This window comes from Eptatretus burgeri, chromosome 7 (assembly GCF_056783735.1).
Source record: "Eptatretus burgeri isolate ZD-2024b chromosome 7, Ebu_testis_v1, whole genome shotgun sequence".
Classification (NCBI taxonomy): domain Eukaryota; kingdom Metazoa; phylum Chordata; class Myxini; order Myxiniformes; family Myxinidae; genus Eptatretus; species Eptatretus burgeri.
The window spans coordinates 53,250,636-53,275,560 of record NC_140967.1 but is presented as its reverse complement, the minus strand read 5'-3'; the positions used below and the strand labels follow the sequence as shown (position 1 = coordinate 53,275,560).

Sequence of the window (24,925 nt, the reverse complement as noted above, 5' to 3'; positions counted from 1 at the left end):
TTGTGCCTGAAGGTCAGCTTGAATCTGTTTGGTAGTTGGTCGAGGTGCTTCCTCCACCATTCGAACAATCCTTCGCAGAAATCTTCAATCAAGTACTCTCTTGTGGCCACGCCCAGGGAGGTTGGCTACAGTGCCATGGACCTTAAACTTCCTGACAACATTGCGTGCGGTGGACACAGGAACATCAAGGTCTCTGGAGATGGACTTGTAGCCTTGAGATTGTCCATGCTCGGCAACAATCTTGTCTCTGACATCCTCAAACAATTCTCTGGTTTTCTTTCTTTTCTCCATGCTCATTGTGGTACACACAGGAACACAAATCAGCAGAATTACTCCTTTTTTTCTATTCAAACTGGTTAAATGAGTGATTTTTATATTACAGGCACCTGCAACTCACCACAGGTGAGATCAATTCCAAAGTAAAGGACAATCACCTGCTTGAAATCTCATTATTTCTAACAACTGCTGAATGTGTCGATAATATTGTCGAGGCCATTTTAGGATTTCTGTGTGGCATGAGCTAAAATTTAATATACATTTATTTAGCTTTTTTGTTTTGTTTCACTGCAAACCAAAGAAATGCATATGTGGATACAAATTTTTTTTTTTTTTTTAATTTCAACAGTTTTCTGGATGAAATGGTGCATTGTTTGAAACGGTGTAAGGGTGCCAATATTTTTGGCCATAAGACATTGAAATGGTACATGCTGCTTCTTGCTTGACATTCAGCATTGAAAAGGTTGAGAGCACGGACAATCTCCATAGGTTGGCTGGCATCCATGGGGAGGAGGACATTTCTCCTGAGGAAATGTTGACCTTGAGTGTGGTGAGAAATATGGTGCCATTGTTGTGACGTCACCGCGACCCAGAGTGCCCTGGAAAGTGAGGGAACTTCCCCAAGCTCAGTGGCTGCATTTGTTTTGGCTAACAGTCCTGTGTTGTACTGGAGTATATCCATGTACAGTCTGTATATCCATGTGTGTCGTGTGTGTGGCAGTTCCACTGCGAATGTTATGTCCTGTAAAAAAAAAAAAAAATGTGTATATATATATATATATATTGTTGCGAATTCTCGGCCGCTCGTCTCGAATGGCGGCCGCCTCGCCCACCGGAACGGACAATTCTGTCGTTACCCTCTCGGACCAACGCCGGGAGCTAGTCACGGGTGGGGGTTTAACCTCAACACGATCGTGCCAATTGCCCACCCGCACAGGATAGCGTCGCTCGCCAAATTCGATCTACCTAAGTACCTGCGCGAATGGTCGACCGGGCGATCGCACCTCGCCGCAGGTCGACTCTGGACACGGGCCGCCCAAGCGGCCCGTTCCATGCTATCAGGATAACCGAGCGGTGTTATCGCCGACCTGGACGGTTCAGATTAATTACCGGGCGTATTAAGCCCACTACGAACCCTTTACGTGAAGCAGGATTGAGCGTCAATAAAGAAAAGACGAAGCGAACCGGGAAAACAGTTCACACAATGCACATTTATGACGCGACACACGGAAAGCACACATACACAGCCAAACAGTCAAAATGCACATGCAGCAGTTAAAACAAAAGAAACAATGACACAGAGTTACTACTGAATACGCGTACACACGGCAACACTTGTACAGTTCTACTTTACAGACGGCGCCAACACACATTTACTCAAAAGCAAAGGAAAGAAGCCACCCTCATAGACAAGGGGGCAGACGGGCCTGTAGGCCAATATGCGCGCGTGACCTGAAGGAGTGGCCAGGCCTGCGAGACCGGGGGGGTCCAACCCTCGTCCTCGTGACGCGTTGGCGGACGAGCCGCATATGTGACCGCGTGGCTGTGCCCCGACTCCATGCTCCTTGCCGGGTTTCGTTGGCACGACGTTTGGAGTGGGGTGGGAATGGGGCCCCCTTGTTGCACTATCTCAGCGTGGGGGAAAGGGGGAATTGTTGATGCCTTGGGGGAGGGAGAATGACTGGCTGGCTTGGGTCCCGCGACGAGCGATCTCACACCGCGACCTCGTCGCCGACCGCCGTCCTTCTCGCCTCGGACCCGAGCTCCTTGGCCTCTTCCCACAACTCTCCTCAGCCGACTGCAGAACCCAACTCGATGCCTTCGCCACCCGACTCCACTCTCTGCCACACCGATGACTCGACTCGCTCTGCCCTGCCGACACACACGGCTACTGCCACACTCTGTCACGATTCGCCTTGCGCTCGCCGTTTTATAGGCCGGCAGGAGAAAACGATATGCAAATTTCCTTATTAGGATGACCTCGGGGGCGGAGCCACGCTCGCCAATTGGTCGGAGGAAAAGTGGGCGTGAACCTCCCCTGATCCTAGAATTTGCATATATCGATTTCACACAGACGCGCCTGGAGGCGGGGCCTAGCCGCTCCGCGCTTGCAAATTGGACGGATCAGAAGTGGGCGTGTAGCGTTCATGATCCGAATTCCTCCTCTGAAAGGCCGCAATTTGCACTCGCGGCTCGGTGCGCATCTTGAACGAGCCCAAGACAGCCCGACGCTCAGTGTTCACAGGTGGTGCGGGAATGGCCGTAGAAGGAGAGAGGTGAGGGTGGTGGAGGGTTTATCGGTGGTGGTTTAATGGTTATGGTACCGTTTGGGAATGACGGTGATGCGATGTTTGCGGGATTGAGTTGTGAAGGTAAAGGTCGTGGCTGCTGGCGTTGCCGTTGTTGTCTGAGGGTTGGAGCATGGTTGTAGTTGGTGACGATGGCTGGCGTGGTGGTTAAGGTGGTTGTTGTGTGATGGCGGCTGAGACGTGGTTGATTCAAAATAAAGATAGAACAGAAAAACGGCTGTCTCAAAGTGTCGCAGCCCGAATGAATCACATAAATTCCCTCTTGACAACGGATTTGGGGCTAACTACACATGTACTTAGAGATATCTCACCTACGGGCCCTTCATGTTGTAATGCGAATTTCCACAGCCGTAACACTACCCCCTACCCTTTTTACAGACTCGTCCCGAGTCGTCAAATTCTCGTGTGCCATCATGTGTAGTTCCCCCCTTGTACGTTTTACCTTCGGATCCCTGAGTGCGACATTCATGGTATTCGTGTCCCCAAAATAAATAACCTGAGGGCTGAGTAACTAACTAAACAAACCCACTCATACGGACGACTTAAATAAAATTGCCGGCGCTAGACAGACATGCCGGGGGCGCACTCATATGTGCAGACATCTTAACCTTAACTTAAAAATTTTACACTAAACCATGGCCCAGGATCAATGGACTCTGCAAAGAGAAAAGTAGTTGGCAGTAATGCGAATTTCCACAGCCGTAACTATATATATATATCTATATATATATATATATATATATATATATATATATATATATATATATATATATATATATATATATATATATATATATATATATATATATATTTGTTGGGTTACTGGATTGGTGTTAAAGGTTCAGTGAGTTGCAACATGATTTCCTTCACAAGGAACTGTGACACAGGAGGAGGCCATAAGGCCCACCAAAGCCTGCATTGCCAAGTTGCAGTGCTCGTTGTTTGCCCATCCTCTATCCTTTTAAATGGTGAGCATCAAACAAGGAAGCAGCATGTATCATTGTCAGTGTTTAGTATGACTTGATGGGTTGGTGTTGAAAAGTTGAGGGATGTAGTTCGAATCTTGGCTGTCGGCACGTTTGTCCCTCTCAGCATAATGATGTAATAATGTGGGCGGAGGTATATCTGTCAATGTCGAAGAGTGCTGTTCTCGTTTTAAAAATCTTTTTAAGTGATTCCTCCCCCCCCCCCCCAAATTGAGAGATGTGGCCAAAAATGATATTTTGCATGATAGTTGAAAAATAGTGGTTGGATTCTGACAAACCTTGTTTGGTTGAGTTGGGTAGGCAACAAGAACAAGCCGATGAGATCTTGGTTCAGGTCCAGATGCAGATCCAGCCGATCAGTGGGATACAAAATGTAAACTGTTCAGCCTGTCGGAGCTATGCGCTTGACCGAGTGCTGTTCTATTGTATGATAACTTCTTCTGTTTCTTTTTTCAGATCCTGAAGGACATCACAAACCGATTCCATGTCATGAGAGGAGATAGGGTTCACTTTATGCCTGGCTGGGACTGTCATGGTTTACCTATTGAGATGAAGGCTTTGACTGAGGGGGAGGTACTCAGTCACAATCTGTACCCAATGGAGACCCGCCAAAAAGGCATGTGAAAACAATTTTCAGAAGCTTAGGGCATGGGAGAATGGCATACAATGGTAAAGTTACTTGCTCAGAATTGTGTGAGATGGTGATGTCACAGTTCTGTATTAACAACAGTTTAGCCTGTGTGATCGAATCCGGTGAAGATTCGAATCCGGATCTGGATACGAGAGTTATTTAATTCTTAAAGTGATTCCTCACCATTGAGAAATTGGGCTAAAAACGATTATATAACATGATATTTCAAAAATGTATTGGGCCAATATGTTGTTGTGGATCAGGCATTACGTGGTGGAGGTATGCGCTCTACCCAGTACCCTTCCAGTTATTATTTTCAGAGCTCAAAATTGGATTTAGCCCAGTGCTTAGTTTAAACAGTATAGCTTATACATTTTATAGTGGGAATGTCCATGACTACTCAAAATTTCATAACTTGAATGGATTCCTTGAATTATCCAAACCTGTATCTCGATGCATAGTAATGGGAAGGGAAACAAGTGTGGGTGGGACCACGACTGCCAATCAACATTGTGGAGGTGAGCCCCCAGAGACATGTGCCAATCACACCATGTGAATGTATTACATGTGCCAATGCCAATGCCCCAGCGACATGTGCCAATGTGAATGTATTAAACTGAAGAAGAATATATATATATATATATGTGTGTGTATGTGTATATATGTATATGTATATATATATGTGTATATATATATATGTGTATATATATATATATATATATATATATATATATATATATATATATATATATATATATATATATATATATATATATATATATATATATATATGCATTCTTGATTGTGTGTGCACAGAATGCAGGAATGAAACTGCATTCTCTCTCTCTCACCCCCCCCTCCCCCTCACCCCCAACATGTAGTATCATTGTAAACTGATGCAGGGATGGACAGGCAACAACCATTATTCAAAGAAACATGTGGGGATGGTTTTACATGATCTCTTGTGACCATCCTTACCTTGTTTACATACTTTTTGGCAGACCATCCATCCATCTTGTTTACATCCTTTTTGGCAGACCATCCATATATCCTTTTATATTTTGAAAAAACGTTTTTTTATTACTTGTTCAAATGAAAGTGATTAACGTGATTTTTTTTTTTTCTTGGTATGGCTGCTCGAGAAGCTTTTTCATGTACTATGATGTTGACGCAACAAGAAAAAGAGCAATCTGCGATTGCAGATCCTTGCCAGGACTTCTTTTGTGTGGTGTTTGTGTACTGGTGTGTTCCATAATTAATAAGACACAAAACTCGAAGTGCCACTTTGTAACTGCTGGCAGTGATGACTGGGTACCAATACGTCCCGCTTTGATGCAACCCCGCTTTAATTGGATACCTGACCCTGACCCATGACGTTTATTGTTATTCAATTAAATTGGAATGGGGAAAAAAAAATTCAATTCAAAACAAATGGAAGACCAAATAGGTACAGTCCTCAGAAGTAATCAGAAGAAACCCAAACAAGCAAAAAGCAAGGATGAAGTCATCAGGAGGAACCTGGATAGGATTCACATTTCAGCTGCTACTACTCTACCCTCAAACCCATCCAGGCACGGCCAAGTGAGCCTTATTCAAAAACAAACAAAAAAAAGAAACAACTCAGATCAAAAAATTATATTCTGGTTGCCAGACCATGTGTCCAATCAAGTTGAAATTTAAAACATGTATTCCCCATCACAACTCAGTCACAATTGTGACGTTTCACATCGATTGATTAAGCAGTTCCAGCGAAAACATTATTTAATATTTTCTTAAATTCAATATGGCTGCCAAACCATGTGACATCAATTATTCCAAAACGACCTTGTACACTCGTGTGTTTGGGAATATTTGTGTGTTTTCCCCTCGATCTGTCCAGCCATTCTGGAGAAGAAGATTTTTTTATGTTTTCGGGTAAATCCAATATGGCTGCCAAAGCATGTGACCTATGACATCATATGTGTGAACCTTTTGTTCCTCATGGATAGGCAGTTATATGTGTAAAGTTTAGCCTTGATCTGCCATTTCAGCTATTTCGGAGAAGAAGATTTTTGAAGTTTATGGCTGCTGAATCACGTGACTGATGAAGTCGTCAAAAAAAAATTTGTGGACTATTTTATCCTTGGATAACCCTCAATCTTCATACCAATTGGATGTAGTGTTCTACATATGCAATTATGACGTCATAACGAAGGCACCTGTGATGTGATTAAAAAAAAAATCACTCATTCCCTCTGAGGAGTAGTTCCTATGTGCTAAGATTCAATTTTTTCCTTGGTGCGCTTTCAGATGCAGAGGTCCAAATTTTTCCCGTTTTTTCCAATATGGCTGCCACACCACATGACCTATGACATCATAATTATCATTAGAACATTCTCTTTGAGTAGTTGCACCAATGGTGAAAATTTCGTCTCGATCTGCTGAGTGGGTGCGGAGAAAAACACGAAGTTTCTGTGTGGACAAACGCAGACAAACAAACGAGCCCAAATGCGATACCCTCTCTTTCGGTGAGGGTAATAATTTTTTAAAGTCTGAATAATGGCCTGAAAATTGTCTTGGAGCTTGGAATTAGCCGATGAGTTTGACCGAGACCATATCAAGCAAACATCAGGAAAAGCCCTAATATCATCATTATAAACGTGAACAATCTATTTGTAGCCTGATTTTTATTTATTTATTTTGCATGTTTTTAAAATTTTTCCAATTTCACGATTGTTTTAGGTTTCATTGAGTTGCCATTGGAATGCTGATCTATTGTTGCTCATTATATTTTCTTCTCTTTACAACCTCCCTTTTGCTTTTCAGCACAAAAGTTTGCTGAAGAGACCATATCAAAACAGAAAGCAGCATTTATTAGGTGGGGTGTGATGGCTGATTGGGACTCCGGCTGCTATTCTACATTTGAGAAAGAATACGTAGCCAAGCAGCTTGAGCTCTTTTTCGATATGTATGACAAGGTGGGTAAAATATGTTTGTTTGATCAATCATAAAGTCTTTAATTTAGAAATGTTGTGTTTTCCCATGTCATGATGATTCAATTATCGTATTTTTTTTGGCGTACAAGTCAATTATTTTTTCCCAAAAGTCCAGGCCTCCACTCAGAATTGACTTATCTATGTATGGTAAGACAATAAATTGCATGAATTGGAAAAAAAATTGCAAACTGTGACCTATTTTCTGAAATAAATTGGATAATTGTTAATTTAAAACGCACTCCAGCAAGTTTCCACTTAACGTTGCGGATGCATTCCTAGAAAGTGTGACGTTAAGCAGACGAGATATTCCTATAGATGTAGTGTTATAACGAGGTTACGCATTCCCAAGGCACATTTTCGGTCACCCTACCATAACTTTAACCTCACTTAACTACACATTAGCGGCAAATATTAAACATCAATAAACAACCCAAATGAAATGGACAATTAAATGAACAGTTACAGGGGAACTCGCTAAATTGTAGGTCTAAGATTGCTTGTTAGGATGGGAGAGGTGTGCGTGTGGAGGGGTTACAGGAAGGGTCTCGTGTCTTGACTTCTCAGATGTGTTCATGTATTAGATGGACCACTCAAATAATTTGTGGGCTGGGGAGGCAAAGGTAGGTGAGCCCGGAGCGATAGGGCGCTCCCCTCACAATGATCGAGCCTTTTGGTGAGTTGTGCGGTGTGTCTGGAATCGAGGAATCTTCGATCAAGGTATCAAATGGGTTGTGCGGCAAATCTGGAACGGATAATTAGTCGCCAAGGTGCGAGATGGTGTGATCGGTAATAAATCAATGAGATGGTGTGAAATCAAAATACGGTAATAAATCTGAGATGGTGTGAAATCAAAATAAGGTATTAAATCAATCAGATGGTGTGAAATCAAAATACGGTAATAAATCAATGAGATGGTGTGAAATCAAAATACGGTGATAAATCAGAGATGGCGTGAAATCAAAATATGGTGATAAATCAATGAGATGGTGTGATCAGAGTGCCAGGGAAATAGGAGTATTTGTAAGAAGATGAATCTTGCATTGAGAAGAAAAGAGTACAGTATTGAAATTTTTCAACTTAAAAATGTTGTGTAGTGCACTGTGCATAAATAATTGTCTGGAACGTTTGCTGATTCGGTGAGCAATGTGTTTGGGACTTGCATAAAGCGAAGGATGCATTGCAGACTATGAAGAAAACCATGAAGGCAAATCGCAGCTGCAAAACTAGACGGGGAGCAATTGGTAGAGTGCAAAACCTCCGCCACCAATACTGCTCGGTCACTTAAGTGAACATGATATCCTATTCATTGTAGGTCAAAACGGATCAGACTCTACTGAACCACGATTGAATAAACTAAACTAGATCGACACGCATGTAGAAATGCCAAAAAAAATCGAAATTTTTTTGAAAAAAAAAGGTGCAAAATTTCTTTCTTTTTTTCTCGAGCAATTTTTTTTTGGGGGGGGGGGGTTGGAAATCACTTAAAACATGTGGGAATGCCAAAAAAAAAATTCAAATATTTTTCAAATAGTTGAAATTTTTTTGAAAAAAGTTTGAAAATTTTGGTTTTTTTTGGTTGGAAATCACTTAAAATATGTAGAAATGCAAAAACAAAAATTCAAATATATTTTTCAAAATGGCCACCATAGCGGCCATATTGGACTTTGAGCCAAGTCCAAAATCTAATGGCATGATCCTTGGACCATACCTAATTCCCCCACCAAGTTTCGTCGAAATCCGTCCAGGAGTTTTTCCGTAATACTGTTCACAAACAAACAAACAAACAGACAGGGGTGAAAACAGTAACCTCTGTCCATCTTCGATGGCGGATGTTAACTTGGTGGACAAACATTGAGTGCTTGTATTACAATGTGTCTGGTGTTTATGTTTATTAAGGAGTCGTGAATTGTGACAAAATATAATGTGCCATGTATGCTCGAGCCAGTGCTATTAATGATTCTGTCGCTTGTTTTAAATAATAAGTATGCTTGCTTGTTTTAAAGAAGTACCGTAGGCATCAATGCATTTGAGTGTCAGAGGAATTAACACCTCTGTTGTCCTGACTGACTGGCAGTTTTAATAACTACTGTAGTTGATATAGCTTCATCTTGCTTTCCAACTTGACTTTTCTATGAATGAAGGAAAGAGAAATGGGGAAATTAGCCAATTTTACTTGTACTTGTAGGCCAAAAATACAGTCAACCCCAGCTTCATCGCGGTTCACCTATCGCGCCCCGGTTCATCGCGGGTTTTCCCTTGGAACGTAACTAATTTTTTCTGCGGATTCCCCCGGTACATCGCAGTAATAATATATAAAATATAAATTATTTAAGCAATAAATTATAACGCGTGGTGCTCGACCAGTCACACAACGCACGAGACAAAGTTTCGCTTGTAAACTACGAATATTTTCTACGTTTTTTTTTCTCCAAGCCCCACGATGCCGCCCAAATGCCCTGCACCTTCTAAGGCTTCTGGCAAGGAACCGAAGTGCCAGAGGAAGGTCCTGGGACGCTCCAGGAGAAGGTTAAGGTAAAGGTGCTCGATATATGCTTCGGGAAGGAAAAAGGTTTGCCGCCGTTGGACGAGCACTGCTCATACCCAGCACTTCAAAACTGACCAGACCAGACTAGTCGATCTCTGGCACCTCAAACCCAATCACTACCAGACCAGACTAGTCTATCTCCGGCACCTCAAACCCAATCACTGCCAAACCGACCAGACCAGATTAGTCGATCTCAGCCACCTCAAACCCAAACCGACCAGACCAGACGAATCGATTTTTTTTTGGGGGGAGGCGTCCATTCATCGCTGATTTTCACTTAGCGCGGGGAGGTTTGGAACGTAACCCCCGTGAGAAACGGGGGATTACTGTATACGGTATGCTTCGTCATTTTAGTCCAGCAGCGTGGTCTGATATTTCAGATCACTTGTTCAAATTTGCATAAAAGCACCAAAATTGGTCCACATGTAGAATAATGTATTCCGAACAATTCGAGATATGGAGCCACCCGAGATTGTGCCTTGGTCAGCTTCGGCGACCATTTTCCAAAATGGCCGCCATTCTACTTTAGTGAAATTGGCTGGCTATATGCTCTTATTTTCTTATTGTATTGTTGGTAGATATAAGGAAAGTGTAAAATTCAGTAAATTGACCATGAAAAGGCGTATTCAAATATGAGCCAGTATTTTTGGTAAAAAAGCCATTATTTGATTTGTAAATTGCTGCTCTCCTGAAACTTTTTGCTGAAAAGTACCTACCCATTATTGCCTGGAGAACAAGAGTCAAATGATTTTCATCACATTAAATGGGTTTGGAATCAACAAAAATTGCATTATAGATTACATACTTTACTCTATTTTGAAAAGGGAACTGATAATTGTGATAATGACACTCAGAAAATGTAGTCAAATTATTGCACACTTCACTTTGAAGCGGCTATGGTTTACTGTCGACTACTATTCTACCAGGACACATGGTACATGCATACGTCAGTCTCGTACAATATGAGTTTCTGAGCTCAAGTGTACTGGCTCTGGATCAAGAAGTCAACACTTTTACAAGCAATGCGACTTTGCATTTGCACATTCTAAGCTAGGCCGATATCTCGGTCTGTGTCTACTGCGTCTGTCTCCTGGCATTCTCCTTCACAAGCACACAGTTCAGTGCATTGCAGATTAGCCTTCTTGCATTTGCAGCGGTTTCTGCAGCCTTTTGTGCAGCCGCACGACACCAGCTCAAAGCAGCTTTTTGAAGCCTCAGGGAGTGTGGTCCAGAGCGGTTCGTAGGACCCATCCTCTGTTTGCCGCCAGTCCCAGCTTGTGGGTGATGGAAGCACGGGTTGAGACCAAGACCTGCCCCCAGACAAAGCCACCCTGGAAGACTGATCTCTTCACATGCTGTTCCAAAGCATCGTAGGTAGGTGGGATGCCCTGGACGGAGTTCCTCTTGGCGAAGAGTTTCTTTCTGGCCTCGATGACGTCCGTATATGGACTGGTGCGGTCATTGAGGAGCACCACAAACCTTTCAATGCAGTGCATTGTGTCATTTTGATGTTGACTGGCGTGATGGTCAGGGTCACAAGAGAATCTGTCAGTTCTGGAAACGAGTTCCATGTGGCCCAGGCAGATTTCTTCCCATGCCCCACGAATGCCGATAGTGTCACATCCGGTCATGGCGTGGAAGACAGGGAGGGCACGTGCCTTCTGTGGACCGAGGGAGGCAGCTATTTCATGGGCAGGGATGTAGCGGTAGTTCTTGCCCATCCCAAAGGCAATCCAGAGTTCATCCACGCATGGTAGTGCCTGGGCTACCATCACGGCCAAGACGACGACGTCTGTGTCTACGGTTCTAACTTGAATCCGACGGTGGTCATGTTCTGCAGCATGGGCCACATGTCGCATGATGCGAGTGTCCGCCTCTTCTTGACCGCATGGAGCCAGAGAGCTTTCATCTTCCTGCCTTGGAAAGCAGATGACTGCTTCACCATCAGTGACTACCAGCTCCCTTGCCTCGTCATGGAAGGACTGCACCAGCACATTGGACAGGAAGGTGAAGAGCTCCACCTTGTTTGCGTCGACACGTAGGAAACTCTGCCAGTTTCCTGGCATGGCTGCGGTGCTCACCACGTGCCGTCACGCCCCTTTTCCTCATTTCTCCCTTGTCGCCGTCTTCAAGGAGCCATCTTTGTAGCTATCCCAAATGAGGTTGAGAGGTGAAGCACGACGCAGCTTCCCCTCGACGTATGGGATGAAGACTTGGTGGGCATATTCTTCAAAGTCTTGGCAGTGCCAGGCTTCAACATCTTCACGATGACGGCGCCGTCAAGGACAATGGAAGTGACAGCAAGTGCATCAGACTGAGCTTCAGCAACGCCTTCAAGGCACACCAGCAAGTCTCTTTTGCTACCCAGGTGTAGCTTACCTGCATCTGATAACGCGGGAGGGCATGCTTGATTTTCATGACTGAAGAATTCGTCCAGGTTCCCATCGCGGTTCAGGCAGCCTATGTAGAACCTTGCAAATAAGGCCATATCATTCTTCACAGATGCTTCCTTTCCTTTGGGTGCTTTTGGTCTTCTGTCTGTTCCAAAGAGGGGGAGTTTGTTCCCCTTCATAGGTTCGTCAATAGTCTTGGTTCTGTCGATGAGGCAATCCTTTGAGTATGCCTGAAACTGTTCTTGCCCAATCTGCTTGGCAGTGCGAACCGTTTCAATCACTGCAGGATCGGCAATCTCCTTGGTGTCTAGGACCAGCAAATCTGGACTATCCTCCTTGAAGGGATTCCCCAGCTTTTCATTGACAGCCACAAGTGATTGTACATCTTTGGCAAATGCTTCCTGTGCACGCGGTGTTTCTTCATGGTGACGTGTCTCCTCATTGGCATTTGGATTGGCACCACCACAACAAAATACTTCTGAACCTGTCACTGATGCTGTGTGCGAAAATGGATTTTCCCATAAAAATGACCATTTTCCCCAATACAATGCTTGGAAATATAATAAATCAACACAAATGACATTTGTATTGTTTTCCTTTGTAAATGCACATCACATGGAGTATTTATCACCTCTGAGAAACCTACAAAGAGAATAACAATGACAGATATCCCATGTTGTTAAAGTAGAATGGCCGCCAAAGCTGACCAAGGCAAAATCTCGAGTGGCTCCATATCCAGAATTGTCCAGAATACATTGGTCAACATACGTACTAATTTTGGTGCTTTTATGAAAAGTCGAACAATTGGTTTGCTATGCTGCAGTACTATTTAGCTTGGAATAGTTGCTCAAGTTTGTTATATATGACTAATGTTTTTGACTGGAAGAGTTATTCTTTTAAAATGCATTTCTCATGTACAAGGTGCATTATGTATGAACCATTTGGCAGAATATAATCTTTGTTTTTTCCCCCTGTTTGAAAGGGGGTCAGATGATTTGGCTGTTGCTTTGAGTTATATTAAGGTAAATTGCAATAGAATATGGGGTATAGAATTTAATAGAATTAAAGCACAATATAGCCTTTTATGGGGCTGCTATGTGAGCAACATAATTATTGTGTTTCAGGGCTATATATATCAAGCCTTCAAGCCAGTCTTCTGGTCTCCTGCTACCAAGTAAGAGAACTATGGAATTGTGCTATTCTGTCATTTGTATCAAAATATATTGCCTCATCACAAACAGAGTAGTGATTTGATTGTCGGTAGGAACACCAATTGAGTTTGTACCTATGCACACTTATTCTGCAATTCTCTAGAAATACCACAAGGTATCTTGAACTGTATTTTTTGGAATAATTTTCTTGTATCATGAGCAGAATTGGTTAAAATGTTCTCCCTCTTCCATATTCCTTTTATTATTCTTGATTATCTTTCTTTTCTTTTCTTTATTTTTAATCTCCTAACTTTTAACTTCCTTTTTTCTTTTCTGCACTTCCCTTGTTCTCTTTTCCTTAACCCTTGTATGTATGTTGAGCAATACCATTTTTAGAAAGTGTCTATGCTCAGCTATGTGCCATCCAAGACATCCCACAAAAGTTTAATGATATTGCGATCAGATGATTATGGATAGTTTAGAAGTCACAGAAACTGCTAAATAGATTGCTTCATTCCTTGCTTCTTCCTGACTTCTAGTACTGTCATGTGAACACAGAACAGCTTTGGCTGAAGCAGAATTGGAATACAATGATGAGCATGTTAGCAGAGCAACTTATGTCAAGTTTCCATTGTCGAAACGTCCTTCCAAGTTATCTGATGTCTTTGGTGAGTTTCAAAAAACTGGCATTCAAGCTAGACTGCTTGCACACATACAATTTGCTACCGTTTCAGTCTTTGACACATAAATTTGGAATTTAAGTTTGCTGTTCATGTCTTTGTCTGTCACTGTTTTGTTGATATTTTCCTCTTGTGTCCATAGATCCTGCTGCTGACATCAGTGTGGTTGTTTGGACCACCCAGCCATGGACTATTCCAGCCAATGAGGCTGTTTGCTTTTTGCCAAATGTCAAGTAAGAACTTTTTAAATGGTTTCCTTTGAAAGTTTCTGGAAGATTTGCATGGATACAAGTGAAATCAAATGACCTGTTTCCTGATATGAGGACAATTCTTTTCTTTGTATTAACTGAGATTCATGAACTCTTCGGCAATATATAATAATTACATTGAAGTTGTTGCTACCCTGCTATTACCATTTAAGGGTATGTCGGTGAAAAGCTTGACAATGATCAGTCATAAAAATCATTGTTTGTATAAAATCGTAGCATTTTGTTTGGCTATAAAGAAGTTACCCAAATTTAACAGCTGCCCAAACTAAAATCAGTAACTATTGAAAGCAAAGTTATGGCTTAAGTCTTTGATTATTTGTTATTGACAAACTAAGAGAATGTCAATTTAATGATTATAACCAGTGAAATTCATAGAATGCATACTTTCGCCTTGCATGCTCTTTCTGAACAAAAATACCATCGTTAACTGAACACGCGACAATGATGGCCCACTGATATTATGGCCCATATACCATTATCATCCATGCACCCTATAAAGTCACATACATTGCCATTATCAGGAGCTTTTTGATTAATGATTGATTCTTAGTATATTTAACAACAACTTTTGTGCACATTTAGGCTAATTTGCATTAATTGAGATTAATATGAAACCAAAAGCATGCTTTATAACTGCAAGCAGTTATGGCTGGGGTCTAAGCCACCACACTTTGAATGTATGTGTGTTTCACTTCGCTCTGTTCAGCATTTTCAGAGAAGATTTTTAAGGTTTAAGCTTAAATCCAACATGGCTGCCAGACCACATGTCTAATGACATTAAAATTTTCATACTATATTTCCCACGGTTAGTCGATCATATATATATATAATGTCAAGTTTCGCATCGATCTGTTAAGTGGTTTTGATGAAGAATAATTTTTTCGTTTTTATTTTCAGTCCAATATGGCCACCAAACTATGTGATCGATTTCATCATACATTTAATTGTTCATTCACATTGGCTCACATTTTTCAGATAAGGATTTTGATTCGACCAGTTATTGCTAGAATACCACTTTATAATCGTTATCACCCTATATACCCCATGGAGAGTTGATGACATATGCCATGTTTCAAATTTTTTTGTTGAGTTGTTTTGTAGAAGTTGTGTAATTTTTTTTTTTTTAACTTTAATCCAATATGGCTGCCATACCATTTGACCTGCGATGTCAGAGTTGTCAAAAAATATCCCTCCTATGTTTCAAGCTTCACATCGCTTGGCCAAGTGGTTTCAGGGGGCGTGGGGAAAAATTGAGAAAATATGAAGATGCACACACACACACACCACACACCACACACCACAATTGTCTTGCAATCCCCTTTGGGGCGAGACCAAGTATAGCTCTGTGTTAGAGTGGTGACCCATCTGGGATTGTAAACCCGGTGAAGAAACTGATTTGGCAGAACCGACACTGTACAGAGCATGTGTACATGAATAATTTAAGTTGTTGCAAGATTAAGCAGATCATGATCCATGTGCAAGGTGGTGCAACATTTAAATGATGTTATTGATGATGAGAGTATTTTTTTCATCAATTAAAATGATGTCCCCACACGGTCTGAAAAATAAAAACGTTGTTTTACTAGGTGGCATTGTGTAAATAAAAAAAAGAATGTTTTGTTAATAGATGAGCATCGAGGTTTTAAAAGGACTGGCTCAGGATACACGTCTCTCTTTCTTTTGAGAGTCGGTGCTTTTGTTTTTTTAATACCTAAATGTTATTTTTTTTAAATTGCAGATTTCTTCGTCTATTTATAGCAGAAATTCGTCATTGTACCAGATGTATTTATAATGAAATAGCCTGTGCAGTATTACCCCCTTGTACCATATTGTTGATTAGGAAGAATGATAACATCCACGTTAAAGATAAATATAGCAGTCTGTAGAGCGTCGGTGGGCCACGTGTCGCACAGGTTCCTCGTTTGTCATTTTCTCCTCTCCCATTATTGATGCATGTGCTTGTGTGTGCCGCTGCCCTGGGGGCTGAATGGTGCTTCCCTAAAACTGGAGAGTGGTGCAGCGTGGTTTGTCGTGAGGCGTGCTCAGACTCGACGCTTTTAAGAGGTGCGAAGCAAGCAGTCCAGAACTGAGAAGGTGCTGGCCAGGGAGTGCCTGATTGTTGGCTAGAAGGCTGAGATGGCAATGCTTCAGAATTTGGGAGGAGGGGAAGGGGGTGGAGAAGGGGCATGCTAGCAGTTAGAGTTGAGTACTGGATGAGTTACAGAGACGCACTCTTTGAGGGGATCCATGAGCTTTTACGGCTTGCTCGACAAGCCGCTGCCCCGTACAACCTGGCACTTTCTGATCTTGTTTCAGTCACCCTTACCTGCCTCTTCGTGAATGATCGACACGTGACTGTGGGATCTTTGAGGGTGCATGGGGTTTTGTGTGTTTATTTATCATTTGTCTTCATGTGAGAGTCCATTTAAATGTGCTGTCTCTTAATAAATCATTTATAATTTCTAAAAACACCTCTGTGCCTCGCACATTCGCAATGGTCCAGCTTAATTGAATTAAATTGGATGAAAGAAATTTTGAACCAAGTCATTTCCTTTAACGGGTTTCCAAAGTGTGGAGGAGTGACCACTCACTGGTGGTAGAAGCAGTTCACCATCAGTCTGCAAGTTAAAACTGTTTTGGCCGTTTGCGACCTCATACCCCATTGTTTTCAGCTTTTGTGGCGACGGGCCGTAGATGCAACAATACACAGGAAGTATTGTATTTGAATCAGGCCAATTGGTTTCAGCCAAACGGATACCTGAATGTGGCATTTGAAGTGAAGCTGAAAAGATGCATCAAGGAATATTCTCTGTTCAGCTGATTCCAGGAGTGCTGTGCAAGTGTATTCAGTACCTCAAATGGGATAGTCTCCCTTTTTTAAATACCATTTACTTTTGCAATTGTTGTCAAAATTCAAAATAGTAAGTGGAATATAAAATTATTTGTGTAACCTAAGTTTGCCTCACTGAGTATGCATCGTACTGATTTGGTTAGCTTTCCAAGGATCTGTGCGACTCTCCATTACAGCTACTGTTTAGCCAAATGTGACAGCTTGGGAGAGTGCCTCCTTGTGGCTGTCGAGAGGGTGCCATCTCTTGCTGATTCTCTTGGCATGAAACTTGAAGTCCTGCAAACATTTAGTGGTATGTTTGTTCATTTCATCACGATAAACATGGGCATTGTGTTTTCAGGAAAATCGATCGTAAAATTTAGTATTCAGGTGAGGCGGCATCACTTTAAAAAAAATTAATTTTTGAGTTTTTTTTTTTTTTTCGAAGGTTCACGGAAGGGATATCACATACAAATCATGCACTCACAATCTAACATGCATACTGAGACGGTAGACAACACAGGACTTTACATCACACAAAACAGCTGATGGCTTTGGGGGAAGAAACTTTCTGGAACGCACAAGGTACCGGCATCATGTCGTGGTGGTGCTTTTTTCTCTCTGTAGTCAGTGGGCACTTTTTGGAAGCAATCTCCCTCCTGAAAGATCGCCAACCCATGGGGTTTGTCTGTGCTCCACCCTCTAAATGCTGAGTATCAAGCGAAGGAAGCAGCAAGTACCATTTTTCAGTCTTTGGTATAATTCGGCCAGGAATCTAACCACTGACCTTGCAGACTCAGTAAGGACACAATAACGTGTGTGTGTGTGTGTGTGTGTGTGTGTGTGTGTGTGTGTGTGTGTGTGTGTGTGTGTGTGTGTGTGTGTGTGTGTGTGTGTGTGTGTGTGTGTGTGTGTGTGTGTGTGTGACAGACACACAAACCGTGTAGGACAAGGACACTAGGAGACATCCGTGTATTTCTTCAGCTCATTTAGGACACTTAAAGACTGAACAAATCGACATATTTGTTATTTTCACCTTTAATTTTTGCAATGCTTCAGTACTGTGAGACTCATAACTTGTCAATTTTTTTTCTGACTTGAAAGATTATAAGCACTTTTGGCTGTATTTTGGCAAATATGTAAGGTAGTTGTTGCCTCAAGCTACCTCAAAAACATTGTCTAGTAATGCATGCCCAAAATATGTTAACTTGTGTTGCACCAGGTTTGAAGCTTGAAGGTGGGGCCTGTCGGCACCCCACCATTCCAATGAAAGAGATACCACTCTTGCCAAGCAACCATGTGACAATTGAAAAGGGAACAGGACTTGTACACATTGCTCCAGCTCATGGGATGGAGGATTACAATGTGGCTTCTCACCATCAGCTACCTGTGGTACTTGCATTGCACTTGTCCAATTGTCGCTTTGATCATGAGGTTGTTGGGGTGCAACATTGACTTTTGTGTTCACAACATTGCTTTTGCAGTTATTCATTTACCACTTGCGTTCAAGTGGTTGACGGATTATTTGAATTTTCAAGTGTCGCCACACAGTGGCCTCCTCCTTTTCAAATTATATGAAGTAAACTCTTTTTACTTCATATAATCCTCATCAACAGCTAACCGAAGAGATTTGAGTGCAACTAAATGAGATGTGATGAATGGATGCCAATTGCCGATTTCCACAACAATGGTACCTGGGAGGGATAACGGCCTGCACAGATGCCGGAGGGAGGAGGAAGGGGATGGGGAGGTGGGTGAAGAATGGAATGGCATTTCCGTGTTACACGCTGGGGCGATGTATTAATGACCATCTCGAGGGTCCTTTTGCCTTACCTTATCTGGCTCCTGCCTGTTCGACAGGAAGGATAGATCACTTAACGGTATGCTTAACCAAGATAACCTCTATCACAAACAACGCCGACTTCCATCGGTGTACAAGAACAGAATAATTTGATTTAAACGTGAAGTCCTTGGTACTGTTGAAAATTATCTATCCTCCGTGAGCACATGGTCCATGCCAAGTCCGTGTACTTTAATAACTAACCAGTACCCCACATGTAACAATGTGTTGTGGTTTACATGTCCTTAAATCCTGTACTACCTGCAACTTGGCTTATCCATCAGATTCAGATAATTATTTGAAAATAAATCTCACTGCACACTCCCCCTCAGACCTCTGAATGCAATCCTGGACTAGATCTAGAAATTCTTTATCTGCTCTGCCCATCTGTGTTCTTGGAAGGACCCAATGAGTTAACGAGTCCACAGTCTATTTCAGATTTACTGTAATCTATAGAGTTGCATACTATAACTGGAGTGCATGGTCCCCATTCAGCGCATAAGCCTGGTGTTGGCTTCGTGGTTAGGGAGGCTAGTTAAGGACCTTAGGATCCTGAGTTTGAGCCCTGTTGGCTGCTGAATAAGCACCAGGTGGGGTTGACTCAGACTGTCATCCTTCTGAGGTTGGTGAAAGGAGTACCAGTGTACTGGTATAGGGGCACAGCATCAGCTGCACAGCCGCACTTCCAAGAAATGATAGCTACCCTGGCAGCCAAGCTGCCATACACAAGAACAGAACAGATTCGGCGCATACAAATTAAATGTGCAGCACACACCATTCCAGGCAAGTGACCTTGGAAGACCCGGAAGTACATATGTGTGATAATGTGGAAAAGGCTTCACTGATAGAGTTGAAATGATCAAAAACTTATTGACCTACACCACCAGTCAAAAGTTTTAGAACACCCCCATTTTTCCAGTTTTTACTGAAATTTAAGCAGTTCAAGTCCATTGAATAACCTGAAATGGTACAAAGCTTAGCGGTAAACTGCCAGAGGTTAAAAAAAAATTTTTAGGTTCCCAAAAACTGAAAAATAATGCAAATTTCAGAGATGTTAAAAAAGGCTCTTTTTCAGGGAACAAGTAATGGGTCAGCAACTGCAGCTGTTCTGCAGCAATGGAAGTAAATTAAGCCTTGAAAGTTGATGCAAACAATTCCTACAGGTGTCCCAACTTTTGTTGATTAGTTACAAACCCTCTGTCTGTATCAAAGCAATGTTGGAACAGACTGTGTTGCTGCACCCTCTGAAGCATTATTTGGACAATATTGCACTGCAGGAAGTAATACATTGCTATGATAATGGTGAGAAAAAGACAATTGACAAAGGAAGACAGACAGACCATTATAACCATTAAAAGTGTGGGTCTTTCCTTTTGAGAAATTGTAAAGAAGCCAATGTCTCAGTGAGTACAGTTTCCTACACCATCAAAAGGCATTTGGAAACTGGAGGAAATTCTGACAGGAAGAGGTCTGGCAGACCCAAAGCCACAACACAATCAGAGGACAAGTTTCTGAGAGTCAACATCTTGCGTCATAGGCAGCTCACAGGACAGCAGCTTCAAGCACAGCTTAACACTGTTCGAAGTAAGGAAGTCTCAGTTTCATCTGTGAAGAGAAGACTTCGAGCTGCAGGTTTGACAGGTCGAGTGGCAGTAAGAAAGCCTTTGCTAAGATGGCAAAATAAGAAAAAGAGGCTTGCCCGGTCCATGAAGCACTGCTAGTGGACAACTGAAAACTGGAAGAAGGTCTTCTGGACCAATGAATCAAAATTTGAAATCTTCGTTTCATCACACAGGGTTTTTGTACGCCGTCAATTAGGGGAAAGGATGGTTCCTCAGTGGTTGACACCAACTGTCAAACATGGAGGAGGAAGGGTGATGATCTGGGGCTCTTTTGCTGGATCCAGAGTCAGCGACTTGTGCAGAGTGACTGGCACCCTGCACCAAAAGGGCTACCACAGCATTTTGCAGCGTCATGAAATAACCTCTCGTCTATGCCGAGTTGGTCAGGGGTTCATCCTACAGCAAGATAACGACCCAAAACATACCTCCAGGCTATGCCAGAACTACCTTAGAAGAAAAGAACAAGACGTTAGGCTTCAAATCATAGAATGGCCAGCACAGTCTCCAGACTTAAACCCCAATCGAGTTGGTTTGGGATAAACTTGACAGAAGGTTGAAAGCAAAGCCACCTACAAGTGCAACACATTTGTGGGAACTTCTGCAACAGTGTTGAGAAGAACTTTCCGGACAATATTTGATTTCCGTTGTTTAAAGAATTCCTCGAGTATGTTCGGCTGTTATACAGTATCTACAAAAGGTGGCTACTTTGATGAGTTAAAAATTTAGATTAAATTTTGTTCAACAAAGTGATTCCATGATTTCTTTTTTTTATCTGCAATTGTTTATTTGTTCTATGCTTTCATTTCAGAGTACGTTGAAACATTAAACTGCTTAAATTTCAGTAAAAACTGGAAAAAAGGCGGTGTTCTAAAACTTTCAACCGGTAGTGTAACTTATTAATGCTGAAAATAATGAAAACGGATGTGGTTCACCCAAATTAATCAATATACTCTGTCTGCATCGTTATTTAATTGTTTTCTGGTCCCTTATAATCAATACTTTGTCAAATAATTTCAATATAACAGATGCAAGATGCGAAAACTGAAAGATTATGGAATCGGGATACATACTCGTTGGTACTAATACACTCGCTGAGATAGGGCATTGAAAGACAGGAGTAGTACTGTGTTCCCATGGACCGTGCACTGGTGTGTCTAAGAAGGGGCAAAAAGAAAGTATCGGAGCATGAGGTCCAGAACAAACACCACCATGGAAAAGTTTTTTTTTTTTTCTTATTTGCTGATTTAGAAATTGAACGCAGTTTATATAGCTTACTAGAACAGCACTCGGTAGAGCGCATACCTCCACCAGCCGTCCGACGGATGGATGTTAAACGGGGCGTCATGTCTGTTGTTATTAGTTCTTCAGTTGTCTTTCACATTAGTTGATGCTTTCTTGGAATTGATGAAAGAAGATAAAGCTTTGGGGCTGAATAAACATTCAGGTAAGGGGACAGAGCAGGTAACCATGATGTTCACATCTATGATGTCATCCTTATCTGCTCTGCCAACCTGAGTCTGTCATTGATTTATTATAGGCCTACCATTGCTCATACAATATAAGCCATTGTTCATAACAACAGCTGCATCACTGATTTTCCCACCTCTACCCTTTCCAGATATCAACTGGTTGTAGTCATCCAAAGTTTACCATGCCTTCCATGATGTAAATACTTTTGAACTCGTAAACATAAGATAATTCACCAAATCTGGATCTCAAATGGTTGGAAGGTTCGTCTCGTTTCTGGACCATGCTCTATATGGCAATTCATACGGATCTGTGTAATGCATTGCCTATAACCTGTAATATTATAATATTGCTCCCTCGACAGTGGCCAATGTGTATTGTCTTATCCAAGCTTTGTGACAAACTTTGACGCTGATTAATTGGCATGAAAGACAAAGGACAATAACTCAACCGACCGTGAACGTGGGTGTTTTTATTTTTAATTTATTTTAATCTGTTGTGGAGCTTTGCTCCACCTCGGATGGATTGAGTTGCCGGAGCACCGCTTGGGTAAGCTTTGGCAACACTACACTCCGGTATGAAGGTCCTACAAGAATTTCATACAAGTTCGTGAAACAAGTGGCAAATCCGAGAGAGGTCCACATGCTATGCCCCCACTGTTCTCAAGACCACAAACTAGCCTCTACCCTCTTCCAAAAACCTCCACCCCCCCTTTATTTTACTCTTTATGGGGGCATGCACTATCCTTGAAAAGTTTGTTCACGATCAATTTCATTTTTTTTCATTATTAACCCCCCCCCCCTCACCTTCCATGGCAACTACAATATCCTAACCAAGTTTGATCACCCAAGCCATTATAGAGATCCTCCCTTTGGACTATTCCAAATCCCCCTGATATTGAAACAAATTATATAAGCTAGTATGATAACTTAACTTTTTCAACAAATCACCATGGACCACCAGCACTGCAGCCCTATGGGCTGATGTGAATAGCCAGATCACAACTATAGAGACCCACCTCTTCCCTTCGCACACTCCACCCCCACCCCCACCCCTCCCAAAATTACAATCCCCCCTCTATTTTTCTACCCTCCCCTGTTTTATGTGCTAAATTTGGTTTTGATTACATAAGCCATTGCAAATATCTCCTCCAGGACACTTCCTATGAGGCACCCGTTATGTCTGTCAGATTTGATGGCCATACAATGTTCCTTTGTCACGATGTAAAAGATATAAGGGAATGAAAATACAGATCCACAGAAAAATGGGCAGCTTTGCATTTGTATCAGCTTTTCCTTGTGAGCAAATACACTGTACATGGACCAAAATAATGTGGTTACATATCATGACATTTTGATAATTTGTCACTGAACATTTTCCCTGTTAAGACAAATTTACCAATGATACAAGTACGTTTTATCCCATTTACGTGAACTCTCTTGGGATGGGACATTGATTGCTGTGTTCATCGTTTTAGTGCTAATGCTTCCTTTTCATTTATTTGTCAATCATAGGAATGCCTTGTGAATGAAGATGGGATATTTACTGAAAATGCTGGAGAAGAACTTGTTGGAAAATTTGTCATGGAGCAAGGAAATCTGGCTGGTAAGGATGGCATGTGATGGCTGGATACAACAATGTAGGAAGAAGATAAATTGTTTTTGAAACACACACTTCGATTCTTAATCAAATTGATGGCAACACAAAAATAAAGGCACTTTGGGCAATCGAGCGTCATATGTGAGGTTCCCTTCTCGGTGAGGAGAGGGGCAGAGGCTGGCTTGCCCTTCCTGTTCAAACACCAACGTGGTACTCTGGGAATCAAACCAATTGTATTTAAGTATTTGTATTCCATATGCAGATTGGAAATTAATAGAAGAACTACTACATAAGTACATGGAGTGTAAGGAGTGGTTGTACAATCCTGTACGACCTTAAAAAGGGAAATGAGGTGGCTATTTAGTCCATTTTTGCTGTGTTGTACTCCCGAGGTGAGTTTTGCTACAACTGTAAACAATAATATTCTTGATGTTTTATTGAAGTGTAAATAACCCGATCTTTTATAAAAAAAATTTAAGTGTAAAATATATTGAGGAAGATTGCTTGTTTGTTTGTTCCATATATGTTTCCAAACCCCTGGGCAAATTTCCTTGAAATTTGCTTCACCGCATTATCTTAACATGTATAAGGTCAATGTCACAATCAAACCTTTCTGGACTTAACCAAATTGATATAAAAACGTGAAATGATTACGCATTCGCTGAGCGAGCATCATACTTCACGTGAGTATGCCCACCCCTCATCTCAGATTTACTCGGGTGGGTGGTGCGTCACTCCCTCGGCTGGGAAAGTGGTGGTGGAAGTTTGACTGCACCTGTGCATTCAAAGATCTACACTCTGTTGGGGATCGAACCGATTGCATTTAAAAACTGTTGGACCACAACATTCGCGCGGGATACATTCCTGAAAAATGCCACAAATGTTGAATCCGCGAATGTCAGGGCATTGTTTCAATTGGAAAAAGGGGGATAGGTTCCCAGCGGTTCATGATTCAAAAGACAAAATCAAAAATCACATGAAAAACTGCAAATATTCCTATGAAAACAGGGAAAAAAAAACCCTGCAAATGAACCTGCTAAAAAACCCACAAATACGGCCATGATAAAATGTGAAAAAAATCCCCAAATACGTGAGGCACAGGGCCGTGAATGTAGAAGCAGGTCACATTTTGTGAACCGCAAGTATGCAGGGTCCGCGACACAGCGGAACTGTGAATGTCGGGGTCCGACTATTTACTAGTGGACCAACACCTTTGGGAAGCCCACGGGCATTGACGTGAGACATTGGTCATCTTGTGTTTGATGCTGCACATAGTTTTCCAAAATGGGCAGTGGCAGTTCGACCGATCCAGAAATTGTCATGCAAGCATTTTATTTACTTTGCATAATATG

The 24,925-nt window shown here is 41.9% G+C and overlaps 1 protein-coding gene across 1 annotated transcript in view; it reads left to right on the top strand.

Moving 5' to 3' along the window:
* IARS2 (isoleucyl-tRNA synthetase 2, mitochondrial) overlaps window positions 1-24,925 on the top strand; it is a 128,875-nt gene that overhangs the window by 4,562 nt on the left and 99,388 nt on the right. The window contains exons 3-10 of the mRNA XM_085890334.1: window positions 4,028-4,187; window positions 7,008-7,159; window positions 13,240-13,289; window positions 13,825-13,934; window positions 14,089-14,179; window positions 17,243-17,358; window positions 18,268-18,437; window positions 23,489-23,579. Coding sequence (XP_085746460.1) covers window positions 4,028-4,187; window positions 7,008-7,159; window positions 13,240-13,289; window positions 13,825-13,934; window positions 14,089-14,179; window positions 17,243-17,358; window positions 18,268-18,437; window positions 23,489-23,579 — 940 coding nt within the window. The remainder of the gene's footprint in view (window positions 1-4,027; window positions 4,188-7,007; window positions 7,160-13,239; window positions 13,290-13,824; window positions 13,935-14,088; window positions 14,180-17,242; window positions 17,359-18,267; window positions 18,438-23,488; window positions 23,580-24,925) is intronic.